Genomic DNA, 18,097 nt, shown 5'->3' on the forward strand with positions numbered 1-18,097 from the left:
AAAGGCTCAATAGCATAGGTGAGTTCAACAATTTCAGTTGAATGGGTTGAATGAACATGCAAAAATATTACGGTGAAGTCGCAAATAGCTCATTTTTGTAGGGGTTACTGTGGCATTTTAGCGACAATGTTCAACTTGAAAATGATTTTGCTGTTCTTACTACATGTAATAAAAGATTCAATCATCACATTATTAATTGTAGTGGCAGTTTAGACCCAAAACAGTTACTTTCGTTGTTACTCACATCCTTCTCAGACTGTTAGCTACTGTTAGCCAATGTTCATGGTTACAGAAAATAAATTGAATTTGTTAGCTTTTTTTTAGCTAACAATGGTGTTTGTCTTGCTGAACGCCTTTCATGTCAACACTTATCTTACCTGTCTGTTCTTGTTCCAGAATGGGATTCTCATCATTCTGAAATTCCTCAGCACTCACTGTAAACACTTGGAAGATGTTTTCCATTTGAATGAAAGGTTTCTGGAAGAGTTGTATGAGAAAAATAAATAAATTCTAAATGATATTTTCCATATTAGGCTTTCAAATACAATAGCTCGGATTCGCCTCGTACCCATGTCTGCAGCACAGCCTCGCTTATACACAAAACACAAGGCATTTGATAGAATGGAGTAGATGTTCTTATTTAAAACATTAGAAAGATCTGACTTGAGGTTTATTTATTAGATGGGTAAGAACAATTTACACATTACACTAATGCAGTAAGAGATGGGCTGTATTTCTGTTACATGCCGTTGAAAAACAGTTTTTCAATTACTTTTAAGTATTTTGTCATTTCTATTTGAAAGGCCTTAAAACTCAATAATTATCTTAAATTTTTTTTTTATAGTGGTTCACAAATCCTATCACCCCAAATGTGCTGCATGAGTATCAGAAGTTTGATGATCCTGAGGCCTTGAGGTGTTGGTGAATGAGTGGAAGAGCAAGGATCGGTGTTCCGTCAACGGAACAGTTGTAATTCATGCAGCGCGTTATGTCAAGATCGCAGATTTTAGAGAAACAACAAATATCTGCTAAAAACATAAATGATTGTTAATATAACTGCACTGTCCAATTTACAGTAGCTATTACTGCGAAAAAATTGCCATGCTATTGTTTGAGGAGAGCTCCTAACAACAAAACACTTTTTCACCACGATAGGTTTGATAAATTCACCTCTGAAGGTGAAATGTGTACTTACATGCTGAAATCTTGCTCTGATTTATCATCCAAAGGGTCCCAGAGATAACATGAAGTGTTGTTTTGTTAGATAAAATATTTGTTCATATCCTTAGCCTTTTGTGACTAGGGGGCAGTATTTTTATTTTTGGAAAAATAACGTTCCCGTAGTAAACGGGATATTTTGTCAGGACAAGATTCTAGAATATGCATATAATTGACAGCTTAGGGTAGAAAACACTCTAAATTTTCCAAAACTGTAAAAACATTGTCTGTGAGTATAACATAACTGATATTGCAGGCGAAAGCCTGAGAAAAATCCAATCCGGAAGCGACTCATCTTTTGAAAGCTCTGCGTTCCAATGCGTCCCTATTGAGCAGTGAATGGGCTATCAACCAGATTACTTTTTCTCCGTATTCCCCAAGGTGTCTACAGCATTGTTACGTAGTTTTACGCATTTATGTTGAAGAATACCCGTAAGCGGCTACATTGCGCAAGTGGTCACCTGATGGCTCCCAGAGTGATTCTAGCGTAAAATACAGAGGTAGCCATTATTCCAATCGGTCCTACTGAAAAACCAATTGTCCCGGTGGATATATTATCGAATAGATATTTGAAAAACACCTTGAGGATTGATTATAAACAACGTTTGCCATGTTTCTGTCGATATTATGAAGCTAATTTGGAATATTTTTTGCCGTTTTTGTGACTGCAATTTCTGGGCGATTTCTCAGCCAAACGTGAAGAACAAACGGAGCTATTTCGCCTACAAAAATAATATTTTTGGAAAAAAGGAACATTGGCTATCTAACTGGGAGTCTCGTGAGTGAAAACATCCGAAGCTCATCAAAGGTAAACTATTTAATTTGATTGCTTTTCTGATTTCTGTGACCAAGTTACCTGCTGCTAGCTGGACAAAATGCTATGCTAGGCTATCGATAAACTTACACAAATGCTTGTCTAGCTTTGGCTGTAAAGCATATTTTGAAAATCTGAGATGACAGGGTGATTAACAAAAGGCTAAGCTGTGTCTCAATATATTTCACTTGTGATTTTCATGAATAGGAATATTTTCTAGGAATATTTATGTCCGTTGCGTTATGCTAATTAGTGTCAGTCGATGATTACGCTCCCGGACCCGGGAGTTACTAGAGGTTAAACGGATCTGTATAACATGCACAATCAATTTTGTATTTCCACTCGTTCAATTTGCAAAGAAAGGAACCTGTGAAAATCTCACCCAACGTTGTTTCAACGAGTCAAATCACGTTTGTATCTATTCCTCAGAGAATCCTAGAAGGTAACAAGACTTCCCTATTTCATTAGGGGTGTATTATATCCTATAGGACACCATATTTGGTCCGAGAGCGACGCCTTCATGGCACGCCGATGATGCGGGCAGCCATCACTTGAACAACTGTATCTTTGTCAAATTAGCACCAATCGGGGTCAAACAAAGCTAGCTAGATAATCAAATAGCTGGGCTTTATGGGACTATCTGGAAACCATGTATATGTCGTAAAATGTAGCTGCTAACCTTGTACCACAGCAAGCCTTTTCATTTTGGACAAAAATTATAAAGATATTCAGAGTTATGAAGTTATGAAAAATGGTTGTTTTGCAAATGTTGAACTTATAATATGGCTACTAATACTTGGAAAGCTAAATCAAAGTCCAAGTATACAGATTTGACGATATTCTTGCAGAAAAATGGAATATGAATGCGAATGTCTCCTTCACAATTTGCCCAAATGTACCTGGGGACTTCACACTAAAAGTCTTGAGGTTCAGTCATACTTTAAGTTATCCATCTGAAACTTTGTACATACACTTCTGCCATCTTGTGGACACTATCGGGATTACAACCAGAGTGATGGCTATAACTGTGACCTTTCTCTTGCATTTCAAAGATGGTGGTAAAAAAAACACTGGCTGTTTTTAACTTAGTATTTTCTTCTACCAGATATATTGTGTTATACACTGCTCAAAAAAAATAAAGGGAACACTTAAACAACATAATGTAACTCCAAGTCAATCACACTTCTGTGAAATCAAACTGTCCACTTAGGAAGCAACACTGATTGACAATAAATTTCACATGCTGTTGTGCAAATGCAATAGACAACAGGTGGAAATTATAGGCAATTAGCAAGACACCCCCAATAAAGGAGTGGTTCTGCAGGTGGTGACCACAGACCACTTCTCAGTTCCTATGCTTCCTGGCTGATGTTTGGTCACTTTTGAATGCTGGCGATGCTTTCACTCTAGTGGTAGCATGAGACGGAGTCAACAACCCACACAAGTGGCTCAGGTAGTGCAGCTCATCCAGGATGGCACATCAATGCGAGCTGTGGCAAGAAGGTTTGCTGTGTCTGTCAGCGTAGTGTCCAGAGCATGGAGGCGCTACCAGGAGACAGGCCAGTACATCAGGAGACGTGGAGGAGGCCGTAGGAGGGTAACAACCCAGCAGCAGGACCGCTACCTCCGCCTTTGTGCAAGGAGGAGCAGGAGGAGCACTGCCAGAGCCCTGCAAAATGACCTCCAGCAGGCCACAAATGTGCATGTGTCTGCTCAAACGGTCAGAAACAGATTCCATGAGGGTGGTATGGGGGCCCGACGTCCACAGGTGGGGGTTGTACTTACAGAGAACACCAAGATTGGCAAATTCGCCACTGGCACCCTGTGCTCTTCACAGATGAAAGCAGGTTCACACTGAGCACATGTGACAGACGTGACAGTGTCTAGAGACGCTGTGGAGAATGTTCTGCTGCCTGCAACATCCTCCAGCATGACCGGTTTGGCGGTGGGTCAGTCATGGTGTGGGGTGGCATTTCTTTGGGGGGCCGCACAGCCCTCCATGTGCTCGCCAGAGGTAGCCTGACTGCCATTAGGTACCGAGATGAGATCCTCAGACCAGATCCTCAGATCCCCTTGTGAGACCATATGCTGGTGCGGTTGGCCCTGGGTTCCTCCTAATGCAAGACAATGCTAGACCTCATGTGGCTGGAGTGTGTCAGCAGTTCCTGCAAGAGGAAGGCATTGATGCTATGGACTGGCCCACCCGTTCCCCAGTCCTGAATCCAATTGAGCACATCTGGGACATCATGTCTCACTTTAGTCCAGGTCTGGGAGTAGATCCCTCAGGAGACCATCCGCCACCTCATCAGGAGCATGCCCAGGCGTTGTAGGGAGGTCATACAGGCACGTGGAGGCCACACACACTACTGAGCCTAATTTTGACTTGTTTTAAGGACATTACATCAAAGTTGGATCAGCCTGTAGTGTGGTTTTCCACTTTAATTTTGAGTGTGATTTTGTTGTCAGCACATTCAACTATGTAAAGAAAAAAGTATTTAATAATAATATTTCATTCATTCAGATCTAGGATGTGTTATTTTAGTGTTCCCTTTATTTTTTTGAGCTGTGTATTATCCTACATTCAATTCCCATTTCCAAACTTCAAAGTGTTTCCTTTCAAATGGTACCAAGAATATGCATATCCTTGCTTCAGGGCCTGAGCTACAGGCAGTTAGATTTGGGTATGTCATTTAGGTGAAAATTCAAAAAAGGGGGCTATCCCTAAGAAGTTGAAGAAGGTTGAAGTGCAGTGTGACTTACAAAGTAAGGATAATGCAGTAAAAAAAACATTTAAAGTAAGCTTGACTTTGCAGCATATATACAGATCTGCTATGTTAATTTGACCAGTTTCTCTCAAATGGCAAAAAAAATCATACAGCAACAGTAAATGTGAACTATAATGTGGATTATAATTCATATACATTTTTATAGGGTTTCATAGATGTTCTGTTTGGGAAAACCTTGTCTCATATTTTAAAGTGGAAATTACAAACTTTGGAAGCCTTTTTTAACATTGAATATGTCATGTATTGTCATGTTGTGTCTTGTTTCTGTCCTTTCCCTTCACCCTGTCTCCCTCTGCTGGTCGTTATTAGGTTACCTTTTCTCCCCCTCTTTCCCCCAGCTGTCCCTTGTCTCCTCCTAACTACCTCGTCACCCCTTTTCCCACCTGTTCCCTTTTTCCCTCTGATTAGTCCTCTATATCTCTCTCTGTTTTTGCTCCTGTCTTTGTCGGATTCTTGTTTGTGTTGTTCATGCCTGAACCAGACTATCGTCATGTTTGCTGCAACCTTGTCCTGTCCTGTCGGAACCTGCCGGTCCATCTGAGCCTACGTTTTGTTTTGTTATTAAAGAAGCTCTGTTTACGTTAATTCGCTTTTGGGTCCTCATTCACGCACCGTAACAGAATACACAAGGAAATCGACATTTCCAGGAAATTATCTCACAACAGTGATCAAATTAAGATAGCAGATCTGTACACAATGTTGTTAATGCCACACTATCACTACAGTCTTTCAACCCCCTTAGCGCCTCCATCTGCACTTCTGATTACACCACAATCAGGTTCAGCACGTCATTTCCGGTCACGACTTGCAGACTTGTTTTTGAGTTGCTGTGCGTTTTGTTGCCAACCTGTTTTGCTACCTGACAAATTTCCGGGTTTTACTTTTTAATTATCGTTTATATTTTTGTTTTTTCCTCCTCAACTTTTTCACTCCGGACGCTTTATCTGGACGTGGTTCGTCAGGACCTCCAACAGCCGAAGCTAAGTAGTAACATTAACATGATGCCTTCTAATTGCAGTCGCTGTACTCGCCTTACGGCGAGGATAGCTGTGCTACAAGCCCAGCTTCAGACGCAATCGCTAGGCAAGGGTAATTTCAGTGTAGGAAAGGATGAAACAGCGTCTGTGCCACCAGTGAGTACAGATAGTAGTATAAATCCCCTGGCACAGTCCCCGCAGACGGACAACTTTCTCACGGTTTCTGGAAGGAAATGCTGTAGGAACGCTCAACCGGTGTCGCTCATTCAGCCGACAGAAACTTTCAACCGGTTTTCCCCATTAAGCAGCGGGTCGGAGTCAGAGGCCGAGTCTTCTCTGGTCTCTACTCCTCCCGTTACGGGGTCTGAGACGCCGAAGCTTCCCACCATTAGCTCTGACAAATTGAAAACTCTAGTCATTGGCGACTCCATTACCCGCAGTATTAGACTTAAAACGAATCATCCAGCGATCATACACTGTTTACCGGGGGGCAGGGCTACCGACGTTAAGGCTAATCCGAAGATGGTGCTGGCTAAAGCTAAAACTGGCGAGTGTAGAGAGCATAGAGATATTGTTATCCACGTCGGCACCAACGATGTTAGGATGAAACAGTCAGAGATCACCAAGCGCAACATAGCTTCTGCGTGTAAATCAGCTAGAAAGATGTGTCGGCATCGAGTAATTGTCCCTGGCCCCCTCCCAGTTAGGGGGAGTGATGAGCTCTACAGCAGAGTCTCACAACTCAATCGCTGGTTGAAAACTGTTTTCTGCCCCTCCCAAAAGATAGAATTTGTAGATAATTGGCCCTCTTTCTGGGACTCACCCACAAACAGGACCAAGCCTGACCTGCTGAGGAGTGACGGACTCCAGCCTAGCTGGAGGGGTGCTCTCATTTTATCTACCAACATAGACAGGGCTCTAACTCCTCTAGCTCCACAATGAAATAGGGTGCAGGCCAGGCAGCAGGCTGTTAGCCAGCCTGCCAGCATAGTGGAGTCTGCCACTAGCACAGTCAGTGTAGTCAGCTCAGCTATCACCATTGAGACCGTGTCTGTGCCTCGACCTAGGTTGGGCAAAACTAAACATGGCGGTGTTCGCCTTAGCAATCTCACTAGGATAAAGACCATCTCCATTCCTGTCATTATTGAAAGAGATCATGATACCTCACATCTCAAAATAGGGCTACTTAATGTTAGATCCCTTACTTCAAAGGCAATTATAGTCAATGAACTAATCACTGATCATAATCTTGATGTGATTGGCCTGACTGAAACATGGCTTAAGCCTGATGAATTTACTGTGTTAAATGAGGCCTCACCTCCTGGCTACACTAGTGACCATATCCCCCGTGCATCCCGCAAAGGCGGAGGTGTTGCTAACATTTACGATAGCAAATTTCAATTTACAAAAAAAAAAATGACGTTTTCGTCTTTTGAGCTTCTAGTCATGAAATCTATGCAGCCTACTCAATCACTTTTATAGCTACTGTTTACAGGCCTCCTGGTCCATATACAGCGTTCCTCACTGAGTTCCCTGAATTCCTATCGGACCTTGTAGTCATAGCGGATAATATTCTAATCTTTGGTGACTTTAATATTCACATGGAAAAGTCCACAGACCCACTCCAAAAGGCTTTCGGAGCCATCATCGACTCAGTGGGTTTTGTCCAACATGTCTCTGGACCCACTCACTGTCACAGTCATACGCTGGACCTAGTTTTGTCCCATGGAATAAATGTTGTGGATCTTAATGTTTTTCCTCATAATTCTGGACTATCGGACCACCATTTTATTACGTTTGCAATTGCAACAAATAATCTGCTCAGACCCCAACCAAGGATCATCAAAAGTCGTGCTATAAATTCACAGACAACACAAAGATTCCTTGATGTCCTTCCAGATTCCCTCTGTCTACCCAAGGACGCCAGAGGACAAAAATCCGTTAACCACCTAACTGAGGAACTCAATTTAACCTTGCGCAATACCCTAGATGCAGTTGCACCCCTAAAAACTAAAAACATTTCTCATAAGAAACTAGCTCCCTGGTACACAGAAAATACCCGAGCTCTGAAGCAAGTTTCCAGAAAATTGGAACGGAAATGGCGTCTCACCAAACTGGAAGTCTTCCGACTAGCTTGGAAAGACAGTACTGTGCAGTACCGAAGAGCCCTTACTGCTGCTCGATCATCCTATTTTTCTAACTTAATTGAGGAAAATAAGAACAATCCGAAATTCCTTTTTGATACTGTCGCAAAGCTAACTAAAAAGCAGCATTCCCCAAGAGAGGATGACTTTCACTTTAGCAGTGATAAATTCATGAACTTCTTTGAGGAAAAGATTATGATTATTAGAAAGCAAATTACGGACTCTTCCTTAAATCTGCGTATTCCTTCAAAGCTCAGTTGTCCTGAGTCTGTACAACTCTGCCAGGACCTAGGATCAAGAGAGACGCTCAAGTGTTTTAGTACTATATCTCTTGACACAATGATGAAAATAATCATGGCCTCTAAACCTTCAAGCTGCATACTGGACCCTATTCCAACTAAACTACTGAAAGAGCTGCTTCCTGTGCTTGGCCCTCCTATGTTGAACATAATAAACAGCTCTCTATCCAACGGATGTGTACCAAACTCACTAAAAGTGGCAGTAATAAAGCCTCTCTTGAAAAAGCCAAACCTTGACCCAGAAAATATAAAAAACTATCGGCCTATATCGAATCTTCCATTCCTCTCAAAAATTTTAGAAAAGGCTGTTGCGCAACAACTCACTGCCTTCCTGAAGACAAACAATGTATACGAAATGCTTCAGTCTGGTTTTAGACCCCATCATAGCACTGAGACGGCACTTGTGAAGGTGGTAAATGACATTTTAATGGCATCGGACCGAGGCTCAGCATCTGTCCTCGTGCTCCTAGACCTTAGGACTGCTTTTGATACCATCGATCACCACATTCTTTTGGAGAGATTGGAAACCCAAATTGGTCTACACGGACAAGTTCTGGCCTGGTTTAGATCTTATCTGTCGGAAAGATATCAGTTTGTCTCTGTGAATAGTTTGTCCTCTGACAAATCAACTGTATTTTTCGGTGTTCCTCAAGGTTCCGTTTTAGGACCACTATTGTTTTCACTATATATTATACCTCTTGGGGATGTTATTCGAAAACATAATGTTAACTTTCACTGCTATGCGGATGACACACAGCTGTACATTTCAATTAAACATGGTGAAACCCCAAAATTGACCTTGCTAGAAGAATGTGTTTCAGACATAAGGAAGTGGATGGCTGCAAACTTTCTACTTTTAAACTCGGACAAAACAGAGATGCTTGTTCTAGGTCCCAAGAAACAAAGAGATCTTCTGTTGAATCTGACAATTAATCTTAATGGTTGTACAGTCGTCTCAAATAAAACTGTGAAGGACCTCGGCGTTACTCTGGACCCTGATCTCTCTTTTGAAGAACATATCAAGACCATTTCAAGGACAGCTTTTTTCCATCTACGTAACATTGCAAAAATCAGAAACTTTCTGTCCAAAAATGATGCAGAAAAATTAATCCATGCTTTTGTCACTTCTAGGTTAGACTACTGCAATGCTCTACTTTCCGGCTACCCGGATAAAGCACTAAATAAACTTCAGTTAGTGCTAAATACGGCTGCTAGAATCCTGACTAGAACCAAAAAAATTGATCATATTACTCCAGTGCTAGCCTCTCTACACTGGCTTCCTGTCAAAGCAAGGGCTGATTTCAAGGTTTTACTGCTAACCTACCCCTACCTACCTATCCCTCTAGTGGTGTGGGGGCTGTGCTTTGGCAAAGTGGGTGGGGTTATATCCTTCCTGTTTGGCCCTGTCCGGGGGTGTCCTCGGAATGGGCCACAGTGTCTCCTGACCCCTCCTGTCTCAGCCTCCAGTATTTATGCTGCAGTAGTAGTTTATGTGTCGGGGGGCTAGGGTCAGTTTGTTATATCTGGAGTACTTCTCCTGTCCTATTCGGTGTCCTGTGTGAATCTAGGTGTGCGTTCTCTAATTCTCTCTTTCTCTCTCTCGGAGGACCTGAGCCCTAGGACCATGCCCCAGGACTACCTGACATAATGACTCCTTGCTGTCCCCAGTCCACCTGACTGTGCCAGAAGAGGACTGGCCATCCCACATATGCTCTCTCTAATTCTCTCTTTCTTTCTCTCTCTCGGAGGACCTGAGCCCTAGGACCATGCCCCAGGAATACCTGACATGATGACTCCTTGCTGTCCCCAGTCCACCTGACTGTGCTGCTGCTCCAGTTTCAACTGTTCTGCCTTATTATTATTCGACCATGCTGGTCATTTATGAACATTTGAACATCTTGACCATGTTTTGTTATAATCTCCACCCGGCACAGCCAGAAGAGGACTGGCCACCCCACATAGCCTGGTTCCTCTCTAGGTTTCTTCCTAGGTTTTGGCCTTTCTAGGGAGTTTTTCCTAGCCACCGTGCTTCTACACCTGCATTGCTTGCTGTTTGGGGTTTTAGGCTGGGTTTCTGTACAGCACTTTGAGATATCAGCTGATGTACGAAGGGCTATATAAATAAATTTGATTTGAATCATGGTAAGGCACAGTATCTTATTTCTGACACTAACGCAGCGAGTAATAAGGGACCACAAAGCTCTGAAGATTAACACTCTGAACTGTGCCAATTGTGTAATATATTAGTACTGTTCATAATATGTTGACCAAAGGCCACAGGTTATTTTATAACTTATTTATGAGCCAAATAGATTTTTTCTGTATTATATAAAATAAAATACAAATGAATTCAATGGGCAATTTGTAATTGGTAAATACATTTTTCGACTTTTTTGAATGAATTGTATATACCTATTTATTCCTGAAGAATGGTCATACCCCATCAGTACCCAAATGTATATGATTGGTGATTATGTTACTGGTGGTCTAAACATTTTAGATATTGAATGCAAATATTTAAATCACTCATCTAGATATTGGAAGTTATTACCAAAATGATTTATTATTAGATTGGGTAAAGACTTGCTTAAATTAAGCATCCATTTCAATGCAATCAACACACCTTTCTATCAAGATGCCATATTGAGTTGTTATATAGCAGGAGGTGGTGAAGGAGCCATGATATTAGAAATCATATCATTTGGGGATCTGAGTACATTATACTATATGTGAATGGAAGAAAAACATTATTCTATAAGCATTGGGTTAATTTAAGTATTATTTACTTAAAATAGTTGTTTGGTAACGACAAACCAAAGCTTCAAGATACAAGAAACTGGATTTCTGAATTATTTACAATTCGAAATGCCATTCCATAAAGTTGTATTTTATTGCACAATGATAGCAATACTACAATAGGATGTAGCACCAACAATTCATTAGAAATTGTGCAAACAGGAAATAGTTGTAGGACAATCTATTGATAATAATATATATATATATCATTTATGCAGAATAACTGGAAGAGGGTGTTATCTGATCAAACAAATATCAACTTCGGTAGAGTGTGGCGACAACAAACATTGAAACTCTCTTCAGAAAGAAAAGGGTCATAATTACCTACCGAATATGTCAACGGTTTATAAATGGAGTCTTGCACCGGTTTTTGTTAATTATCAGAAGATACAGAGCATATGTTTATTTAATGTAAAAGCTTGGGAAACTTTTGGGATCAAGTAGCCCAGCTTATGTCTTACTTGAATGTCAATTTTACAAACTGCATTTTAATCGATAGTGTTAATTATTAACAACAGCAAGATTTAAAATGTTTAAGACTTGGTGTAAATTTAAAAAGATGAGTGCCAAAAGTTTTTGCAAAGTGGATAGAATGACTATTTTCCTATCGGAGCTAAAGTTTATAATTGAAATGTATCTTTTGTATAATGAGTCCAAGGGCAGACAAATCATGGACAAATAACATGATTATAGCTTAATACAGATTCCTTCTCAAATATTTAAGGCAACTGAAGAGGAGTGAAGAATGTGACAAACTGTATAAGTATTGTAATGTATTTTATATATATATATAATATTGTATGTAATTAGTATTACGAATCTGTGTTGGTTTGTGTATAATCATGTCAGATTTGGATGTATCTCCTTATGGGTGATGTTTTTAGTGTTATTTTAAATGTAACATGACGTTTTTTCGTGAAGAGAAATTGGTCCGCTTCATAAAGCACTATGTAGATTCTACACATCATCTACAACCGTATATCACGCTCTATAAAGATTCATAATGTGGCGTAACTGTGTGACATAACCAATTTATCTGTTCACAATTATTCATTTTTTATAGAGCATAAAATACGTTATAGATGATTTGTGACCCATTTATGCATTGATTATGAAGCCTATATGAATACTTTATGAAGACTTCATAAGATGCACTTCAAGTAAAAAATAAATAATAACACAAGCCAGATGGTATTAATGCTTTAGTGCAGCACAATTTACCAAGTAATATTATTGGGAGCTGCTGTAAACAACACCATGAGGTAGTTTGGTGTCTAGTCAATACAAATGTACTCAAATGTTTCTCTTAGAGTTTACACAGTTGAGGGTGTTTTGGTGAGCATGAGTCCAAGTCACAGTTATTCAAGTCACAAGCAAGTCTCAAGTCACAAGGTCTGAGTCTCAAGTCGAGTCCCAAGTAGAACGGGTCAAGATTTTGGTCGAGTCCAAGTCGGACATTCTATGAGTACGTCAAGTCGAACGTTGCCAAGTCTCGAGTAAAGTAAAAAACGATTGTTCAACTACAAATCTGTGTCTATTTACTGACACTGCCAGACAACCCTTTTCATTATTTTGTCCACAACACATTCTTATTAGCAGTCTTAAAGGGCATGAAATCAGCAGAAGGCAAGGCAGGTTGACGTGCTCAGAGTGTAGATTTATTTACAGGTCTTGGTGATCCAATGGTGAAAGAGCAATATCATACAAAATATACAAGTAGAATTACTAAATGTACATGGGTAATAGCCCAAAATAAATAGCCTCTGCATCAGGCTTAACCTGTCCTATCTGAACAGACACAGGTAAAGGGCACGACTGTACAGCCTCCCCTTGAGAAACCAAATGCAATGTGTCTAACAGGAGCTCAAACAGGTAGGCCTACATAATATAAGCACTTGGCCCCCAAGACCATACAATTACCCAATTGGCAATTACAACTGATAAACTGGATCTACAATGTAAAAGGCCATTTCCACATCCATTGTTACATTGGTATATAAATCTTAATCAGACAATGATTATTCTTGATATTTCAACACCATGCATACGTGGAACAATAATTTTCTCTTATTCAATGTTCTGGCTCAAACGCGTGGAGCACAGGCCACGTAGCATATTTCTATGGGCATTGAGGCACGCACTCCTATTACTCACAACAAAAATGACAGACATATGACACGGACACACAGAACTCTGATATAAACAGGGAAATATGAACAAAGAAAACCATGCACCTGATCCTATAGCTGTACAGAAAATCAGCAATCTGTTTGCTAGCTCACCCGACCTGTGTTGATTGACAGTTTTCTAGTCCAATCAGAGTACAGAGTGTGCGTTTCACTAGCCAATCTGTTACAGTTATTTTTGCAAGGATGACGCCTACTGTCTCTGGATGCATGGAGAGTAATCCACATAGACTCTGTGTCACAAAATGAGTGACAAAACGTTACAAAACCTGGCCAGATAATTTCAAGTCATCAGTCTCAAGTCAAAGTCGAGTCCTGAGTCGTGAGGTTCCTGTAATCAGACAATGATTATTCTTGATTATTCCAAGTCAAGTCTCAAGTTAATGTTTCAGACCCGAGTCCAAGTCATGTGACTCTAGCTTTGTGATGTGTACATAAAAACTAACCTTTTTCACAACTTCGTCGTTGAACCTCTCTCCCAACATTATCTTAGCTTGTTCATTTCTGTGCTGGATGCAGCCTCGTTTCCGCTCAGCTGCTCCTTTCTGATTGAAAAGCAAAATATAGAACATTATCATTTAGACAGTTTTGAAGGATCTTAACATCAGTTTTAGCTGGTGTAGGTGTTGATTACCTTTTCCAGGTCGAGGTGCAGTTCACTGTTCTTTAAACCTGGTGATCTATAATTGTAATACTTATGTTAGAAATGTAGATTGCTCTATGGGCACATCCATTATAGCTGTGTTGCTAGATTGTTCCTCTATACATTGTGTACATTGCTGACCTGCTTGTGGCATACACAAATTTAAGTATTTGCAAATAATAAATGAAGATAGCTGTGTAATCTAAATTAATTCTGAGGTGAGGGAAAGTTCAGCCACTAATAATTTCAGTTTGTGTACAAATGTAATGCAAATAAAACGTTTAATAGTATTTTATTAGGATCCCCAATTAGTTGCGGCTAATCTTCCTGGAGTCCAAACAGGGAACAACCAAACAGATTAAATACATAAATATACATATCACTACATTAACATTATAATTTTGTCATTCAGCTGACACTCCCATCCAGAGCAACCCACAGCTAGTGCATTCATCTTAAAAGTTGAGCTGACAGCCGGTTTGCACTGATTCGCTATGGCTTTAGTCCTCTATCTAGCAAGAAGGAAATATTTTATTAATGTAATAGAAAGCTATGAACTTTAACTTTCACCTGGAACTATTTATTTATGTCTGAGAATAAAACACTTTTCAACCTATATGATCTAGTAAACAGTACAATTATAATAAAACATACAAATATGATGATATGCAAAAATAAGCATTTTTATGAATAAGCCTTTTCATACTTTATAATATGTCCATATATTGGTATAATCTGTTATAATCTCCCCAAAAATATTTAACTTTCTTTATTACTTTACCAAATATATCATAACATTAGTGATAGTCAAAATCTGTGAAATTTGTGAACATCTAAATCAACAATTGGGCCTTTTAAAATAGCTTTGCGTCCCTCCTATAGACAAGGGGAGAAGGGCAATGTAAAGGGCTACATTTTTTTGTCATTCTGAGCATATGCAATGGATCTGCCTCCAAAGTAAAACAAATGTTTGACTTCCACACAAATTTACTTCTTTACTTATGTTAGGTTTAAGGAGGTGCGTAGGTTACATTCTTTATTATAAAGCTATCAAAGTTATGCATTTAGATCAGCCAGCTTGAGTCAAATTCAGCGATTGCTTTGCCATGTCTGTGCATACAAATACGATTTGAAAAAATATGGCCCTTTATAATGTCCACGGGATGCTGTATATAGCATTTTAATGAAAGAGATGGAGACACGCACACAGTCGAAAAAGAGTAATACATCTATATAGCATTTTAACGTATTAAAACAAAATAAGAAGCTCTCAATGCATTGTAGTTGAGTAGCCAGACTAGGCTACTGCTTAAATGTTGCTGTAATAGGCTTACATGTTTCTCCTTTGCATGGTGTTTTGTTGCAAGTTTTGTTTTTTGGTTATTCATTCTGAAGAGTTAATAACCAAAACCTGCAATATTTAATAGCCTACAGTAGCTAGCACTGTGGCTCGTGTCTGTACACTTTCCCTCCGCTGTGCGCTGTAAACGGGACACAGGAAAGCAGCACAATTCACTTTGAATTCACCGATCTGAGTGCAGGCTGCAATTTCACAAAGTAGAGGATTCAAAAGTTGACTAATTTATACTCGCTTGTCCTATTGTCCTTTAGTAGTAACCGTCACGTGAATCGTTTATCTTATAACCTTTTGACAACCTTGATGGCATTTTCTGTAGATTACAGCAATGAACCGTTCGAACCAAAACTTGGAAATTTAGCCTACATTTAGTCTAGACCATGTTTAAACTTTCGGTTCATTAGAAGATTCAGGTTGTGTCAATAGTGATGACATGACAAAGTGCATTGGCTGGCGTGTGTGTGTGTGTGTGGGGGGGGGGGGGGGGGGGGGGGGGGGGGGGGGTCTGGCAGGAGGGGTGTGTCTGAAGCAATGCACTGCCATTTAGCATGCAGCACTTTGGCAGTGTTTGCTGTGACTTGTAGTGCAGCATCATCACCATTGAGCAATTTAATATGACAACTTTCAGGATGAATTAAACCACTGTATTTATTCATCAATATATTTATTGCGTAATGTGTCTTCAAACTGATTTCTTTATGATTCATATATACTTTCCTAACCCTAAAATGTGCTTAAGTAATCTACAAGATCAGAGTATGTTTAACTCTACCTGTTGATGCTGAAAAGGAAACGAATATGCATAAAGGGTGTTCTTTCATTGATCCCTATATTCTGAACCTGTTCTCTCGATGTATTTGATTGAGTCTGTCAACAAAACTCCAATTAAAGGTAGAGTACACTGTATTTAAAGGAATTTCTTAATTAAGATAAACATACTGAAAGCCATATTGAATAAAAACTCAACGATAAAATCGCTTGGCAAGTGGGAGGATTTTCAGAGGTGGAATTAAATGTATTCAGTGAGGTCAATGGAACCACGCCTGCAAAGCCCGCTACACACCTGCATAAGGTAAGTCTGAATTCCAACTAATGACAAGTGAGTAGGAAAGGTGTACAATTCCTAAGTCAGAATCGGTCCCTATAGATTTCAGGATACAAAGGATCACTGGTTTAAAAATCAGGCAGGAAAATATACAAGCCCCAGCTCACCCCAGGTAGTTCTTAGGGTTGATGGCATCTGTCTTGGTGCAGATGAAGGTGATATTCTCACATTCTCCTCCTTGTATCAGATAACTGAAGCTGCTTTCCAAAATCATCCATGGCTCTCTTTCAGAGGCGGCCCGTTGGATGTCATTCACGATCCACACAGACGAGCACTGACTTAAATGCTTTAAAAATAGAGCATTAATACAAATGTGCATGTTGATGTACTTTTCAGACACCTCAAAAGAAAATGAAAGGTTTTTACACCTTATTATATGAAAGTAGACAATCTGTCCTACAGTTGCCCATAACCTTGGCTTGACATTACTTGAGAAAGTCATGCGCCATTGTTATTGTTTTTGTTTTGTTGATGAAGCGGAGGTGAGCAGCGTCGTCCAACGAAGTAAAACATTTTTGCAGTACATATTCTGCTGTTCCATCTTGCGTGAAATTATGTCTGAGGGAAAAAATGTAGTTTGTTTTTTGCAGCATATTCTTTGCTGTTTTAATATCGCACACAGAAGTGGCAGTTATACCATTAAAGCTGGAATCCTTTAATGGTGAAACTGCCATGTCAATTTGGAATATTACAACCACAAATAAGTTAATGCAAACAACAAACTGTTTTTTTCCTGAGAGATCGCTCCAGATTCAAAGTGAAATTTGATGGTTTATTAGATCCCCAGGATGTCGGGGGACTCCGTCAAAACCGTCCACCAGGGGCACAAAAGAGAAAAATAAGTTCTTCACCTCCATTTAGTCAACTAAACAAAAACAACCAGTGGGCGACCAGTGGTGCTGTTTCACCTTTCACAGATCTCAGTTTTAAGGATTAAGGTATAGATCTCTTGGCTGAAAATTTGGCAGGTCCTGGTAAAATTTTACCAATCACATTGCTCAGGGACATAAAAAGAAGTGCTAGTCATTATAAATGGCAGATTGAGACCATAAGAGGGAAATAAATTAATACCGATTTCCACATATCATCTCTGGTCTTGTTGCAGTCCCCAGTTCCAGGAAGATCCAACAGCACAATGTGTTCCAGAAGCTCTTTGGTGTTGGGCACCTTAATTGTCACACACTTCACAAGTGGCCAGTAGTGTTTTGCTGCCATCTTATTATCACTCCTTGTGTAACAGGCAATCTTTCCAGAAAGCTCTGATGCCTGTCAGTGTCAAAAGCATAGCTCTCTCAAAATACACTTGTACATTATTTATTTTGTTGATCGACCCAGACATGTTTAAAGGTAGACTCAGCAAAATTACGTTTTAATGAGCAGCACTGCTGATATTGAAATTAACAAGATGCAAGACTTCGTTCTCACAGTCACACACAGTATCTGCACATGTGCAAGAGTTCGCTTCACCCTGTTCACAGCATGCTAGCCAGTGCACCTAAACAGCAGAGAAGTTGAGCCTCACGTTTCAACGCTTTTAGTTGTTGCGGAAATTGACCCACTATGGTTTTAATTTCTGCATCTACGTCCTATCGCTGAGTTTACCTTTAAGTGTATATTCAGCTATTGCCTGTGTCACTAAAAACATTCTCAATGTGTGGGGAAAAACATCAGCCAGGATTTTAGTTTATATACAAACAAATCAATTAATTTGGGGGGAAATGATATACTTGGAATGTAGTTTTGTTCACAGATTTTTCAAGAGTCACATTCTA

General features: G+C 39.9%; 1 protein-coding gene across 9 annotated transcripts in view; it reads right to left on the reverse strand.

Annotated features, from left to right (window-relative positions):
* Window positions 1–18,097, reverse strand: part of LOC110486950 (nuclear GTPase SLIP-GC) — a 41,085-nt gene that overhangs the window by 6,490 nt on the left and 16,498 nt on the right. For 8 of the 9 annotated variants that reach the window (XM_036941725.1, XM_036941728.1, XM_036941732.1 and 5 more), the window contains 5 exons: window positions 17,397–17,591; window positions 16,433–16,611; window positions 13,855–13,900; window positions 13,667–13,765; window positions 378–477 (listed from right to left, as the gene is read on the reverse strand). In XM_036941725.1, the coding sequence (XP_036797620.1) occupies window positions 378–477; window positions 13,667–13,765; window positions 13,855–13,900; window positions 16,433–16,611; window positions 17,397–17,591 (619 nt within the window). The remainder of the gene's footprint in view (window positions 1–377; window positions 478–13,666; window positions 13,766–13,854; window positions 13,901–16,432; window positions 16,612–17,396; window positions 17,592–18,097) is intronic. The other variant, XM_036941733.1, reaches the window with a different exon arrangement.

Source organism: Oncorhynchus mykiss, chromosome 13 (genome assembly GCF_013265735.2).
Source record: "Oncorhynchus mykiss isolate Arlee chromosome 13, USDA_OmykA_1.1, whole genome shotgun sequence".
Classification (NCBI taxonomy): Eukaryota; Metazoa; Chordata; class Actinopteri; order Salmoniformes; family Salmonidae; genus Oncorhynchus; species Oncorhynchus mykiss.